Here is a 4,475-nt window from a genome sequence, read left to right as displayed (position 1 = left end):
AACAGCTAAAAAAATATAATTCTTCATTTAGACATTGAGAGATATAATTTTTAGATCTACCAATAAAAACATAAACAATCCATTATTTTCATTTTCTATATTATTTCTTTATATTACTTAAGAAAAGCATAATGTTAAATGATTATGCATAATCAAAGAATAATTGAGGATTAATTCATCAATGAAATAATGTAAATTAATTCATATGCAGTAAAATGACTTGAATAACTGCCAGGGTTAAGAACACCAAACATAGCAAAAAACAAATTATGTAAAAGTAAAACAATATAAATTTAATGGCTTTGAACTGCTGCAGACAACAATATTTCAAGATCCTAAATATTTTTTTTTATTTATTTAAAGCTGACATATATAGAACTACATTTTTTTGTAATTGGTTTTGAGAAAAAATCGCAATGCAAAACATAATATTAATTTTTAACAAATTAACTACGTCAGTACTTTTCAGGATCCTAGAGTAAAAGTCGATTTAATTTGATCATATTATAATATCGTAATTAAGAGAAATAAACAAACAATGAGATAACTTGCTTAATGATAAGCTATTAAATATACTAGCTAATAACTATTAGTAGTAATTCTACCTGAATAAGTATACAAAATATCAAATGTATTTTACCAAAATAAAAATAGTTTAATACAACATATGAGTGAAAGAATAAAACTATGTAAAATGATACAAATTGATATTCGTCAAAGCAAAACAAATACATTTATATATTAACTTCAATATAATTAAAACAGAAAATAACAAACAGTCCTTATAAAATACAAGAAGTAAACAAATAAGGCAGTAAATTAAGGAGAAGAAATTCATTTAATAAAAGATGTTGACCAATTTATTGGGATATTCAACAGAAAGCAACAGCATACTTGTTATTACATTATTCCATAAAGTACGAGACTGTCTATCTTTGAATGATATTAATATTCATATTTTAAAGAAATAGTACAAAAATAAAGTTATCCAATAGTTTTGCATAATTAACCTTCATAATACCGTGGGGGTCTCTAAGCTCTTTTTCTAGTGAAAACTTATGAAAATAATCCCCCAATTTTCAAGACACTCAACAACTTTTTTCATAAAACTATCTTGAACTACATGAGTAGGTACCTGCCATGCAATTGCCTTATATGGGTTTCTGTGAAATTATTTTGATTCATCATGATTGTTTAGTTTGAGCAACCTACATATCTGATGTGTGATTTATACTTACCAGAGGGTGCTTGTAGAAACGGAAAAATGCAACTTGAGAAACAGAGAAAAAAAAAAAAAGAGTGAAATTTATGCCTATGTAGAGCTTGGACTTATGAAATCCAAACTTGAGAAAAGTAGGATGTATGTTTGGGTGATGTGTGACTGATATACAGCATACTGTATAAATTACACACTAAAAAGACACACTTGAGAAAATAGTCAGCAAGAGACAAACTAGTAGATGCCCTATGGTTTTGCTTATGAACTGTATCAATATAGCTGTTGTAAATTAATTTTTTCTGAGAAAAAATATCTACTTAGAGTGGAAACAAGGGTACTTACAAAAATGGTGTAAGTAAAATATTAAATGAAACAGCCATAACAAGATTGAACGACCCATCAATTAGATTTCTAAACACCCAGCCTAAAAAGAGTCTAGAAATGATCAAGAATGTCTTAGAGACCAATGAGGATAAGCATTGTGCTGGAGAGGAGAGCAGAAGACTCGGAACCAGGTGCAACCATATAACAAGAATGAAATAATAAACTACGTTTATTTTCTTTCTAAATATTTTTAAATTACACTCCTTACATTGACTTTGCCATTTATTTTCACTAACACGATGGAATATTGATACCAGGATTAATAAAATCAGTAAGAATTCTATGCATGCAAAAATTCTATTGGGGTCCTGTAAGGACGCTGTATGTTTCGGTCTGTGGTATTACGAAGGTTAAAAAAAAACTGATGGCAAGAAGGTCAAAGAGATTCTTGACAAACAAATCAATTGATCTCATAAACTTCAATAGAGAATATGAGATATGAGAATCATTACTTTAAAAATCCAGTATTTTTTTCTATTAAGTTGTATAAATTTGTTAGGTTTTGAGTGAAAATGAGGCGAGAAGTATTTTCACATGTCTGAAACCAACTTGTTCACCTTTGTTTCACTTAAGAAGGCAAACAATAAAGGCACAGAATTATTTACTGTGTGTTTTGTAAGTGACTAAGCCCACCACCAATTAAAAAAAAGTAATAATTTGACCTGGAGAAGAAACAATATCAACAAGGGTCATAACATACTTTGAAATAATTGTTCTAATGGGCTGAAACTAAACCAGTTTCCATTTTCAAAAATGTTAGACAAATAAAGCAATCATTAGATAATAGTATTCTCTAAACTAAATTCTCACAGCCTCCACAATATTTGGAAATTTAGACAAGAATAGAAGTTCATTCATTAAGGCTAAAGTTCTGAGTGATTTTTCTTTGGCTTGCAATAACAAGCTTCCTTTTGAGAATCTAAATAAAATTTACATCCCATTGTAGCAGTTCCAGTATAAAGCAATTTAGCAGAAGCTTTACAACCTGGAAAATAAACAAAACCTAAATTAGAAAAGTTGAGTAGTTAATTTTGAACTTATAGGATAAGAAAAACCACCTACTGATGGAATTGTATTAAAGTAGGGGAGGATTGAGAAGAGAATATTTGGAAGACTCATAGGAGCATTAGGATTGACCTTAATGGCAGACCTGATTGGTTCACTACATTAAGTGCAAGATTTTGGCTTAATGGTGAACACAGTCCAAGGAAGAAGTATGGCAAAGTAAGCATAAATCTATCAAGCACAATAATTTTTTATTTTAAAGAAGATTTATTACTAGTCAAATCCTTCTGTCTGTAAAACATGAGGGGTTTTTGCAGGAATGTCATCCATTCCTATCAATTTATTATTCTTAGATTTGTCTGTTCTTTTCAAAATCCATCCCCATTTGATAACACTATGTTTTACTCTCTGGTCTTAGGAAACAGGAATTTCTCCTTTGGAACAATGAACTGCCTGAGATAAGTAGAAATAATATCTCCATCTATTTAAAACATTTTCCTTTCTCTATAAGTAATATTTAATACTTATTAGTATTTACTTTCAATTGCATCCTACAACTTATTTTAAGATTATTTAAATTCACAATATGAGGTGTTCAATATCAAATTAATAAAAATGTATTGAGGTAACTTAAAATCGTTAAAGTTTGTTATTTTTAACTAAAATCACAAAGAACGTTTTTCTCTCCCAGACACAGAACAAAACTACCCATACAATAAGGATTTTTTGTATGGATGAAGAACTGGAGTTGGCCAAATACACATCAATCTAGGATGAATATGACCACCTTAATAAACCTCGGAACTGAAAATGTTTACATTTATACTTTTTTAAAATATAAAGTTCCTAAAAACTCTTTTAATAATCTATGAAATCAGTCCAAACAAATCTGGTGAAGCAAAAAACGTCAATTCACAATAAATGTTAGATACCATATTTTATGATAGAGTGTCTTAATTACTGTAGGTGCTATGTCTGACGAAAACCTCAAGTAATTAAAAACTAATTAATAATTTACCTGGAGAAAGAACAATATTGATAGAGGTGTAATAGATGCATTGTGTGCATAGCTCATGATATTCAGTAAAAGAGCCCAAGAAGAGAAAAAAAGGCAGTTATTTCACCCCGATTTTTTATTACTTTGATGAAAAATATGTTTAATTACTAGTCAAAATTGATGAGTCTGTGAAGAATAGGCAGGGGGAATAAGAAATGGCAGCTGTTTCCAAACGTTTAAAACAATTAATTTTTTTATTAAGTGTTTTATGACGTTTATCTTCATAGGAGTATTAGTTTTCTTTAAAATACTATATCTTGAGAACCATTGAACTTAAATAGCTCTATTAGGGCTCATATGTTAGAAAATTTACTGTGCTTTAAATGATGTTCTCTTGGGTTTTCTAGTGTTGTAGATAGTTTTAAAGATATAGAGCTCCAAATGAAAAATTAAATGTTTTGAAACAGCCACCATTTTTCATTCCCTCTATCTATACTTGTCAGACCCATGGGCCTGCATATCAATGGGGGAAAACCAAGATTATGCTGTTGGGTAGGAGCCTCTGGACCAGAGGCAGAGTCGGTTTGTAATGGGCCCCTATAATTTCGAAGCGGTAAGAAGTTTTTCTTCCCTTGGCTCTATTATCAATGAGAACCAGGACAAAGAAGAAGAAGTTAAAGGCAGAATTTCTGCTGGAAATAGAGCTTATTTCTCCATTGTAAGGCTAATCAAAAGCAAACTTGTTAGCCGTAACACCAAGTTCACTCTGTAAAAAATGTTGATAAGGCCAGTCGTCACATACGGTGGAGAAACTTGGACCCTGAGCAATAAAAGCATTAACCTGCTAGACAGGTTTGAAAGAGTGATTCT

General features: G+C 30.2%; 1 protein-coding gene across 1 annotated transcript; it reads right to left on the bottom strand.

The window, feature by feature from the left end:
- On the bottom strand, positions 1-2,590 carry GXIVsPLA2 (phospholipase A2 group XII; the record flags this gene model as incomplete). The annotated part of the gene is given in 1 exon segment (XM_014417481.3): positions 1-2,590. A coding segment is annotated over 1 exon segment (124 nt), but the record flags the coding sequence as incomplete, so codon positions are not given.
- Positions 2,591-4,475: the final 1,885 nt, after the last annotated feature.

The sequence above is a fragment of the Halyomorpha halys genome, unplaced genomic scaffold (assembly GCF_000696795.3).
Source record: "Halyomorpha halys isolate HHAL.00 unplaced genomic scaffold, Hhal_1.1 Scaffold157.1, whole genome shotgun sequence".
In the NCBI taxonomy this organism is placed as follows: domain Eukaryota; kingdom Metazoa; phylum Arthropoda; class Insecta; order Hemiptera; family Pentatomidae; genus Halyomorpha; species Halyomorpha halys.
This window is presented reverse-complemented; position numbering and strand designations above follow the sequence as displayed.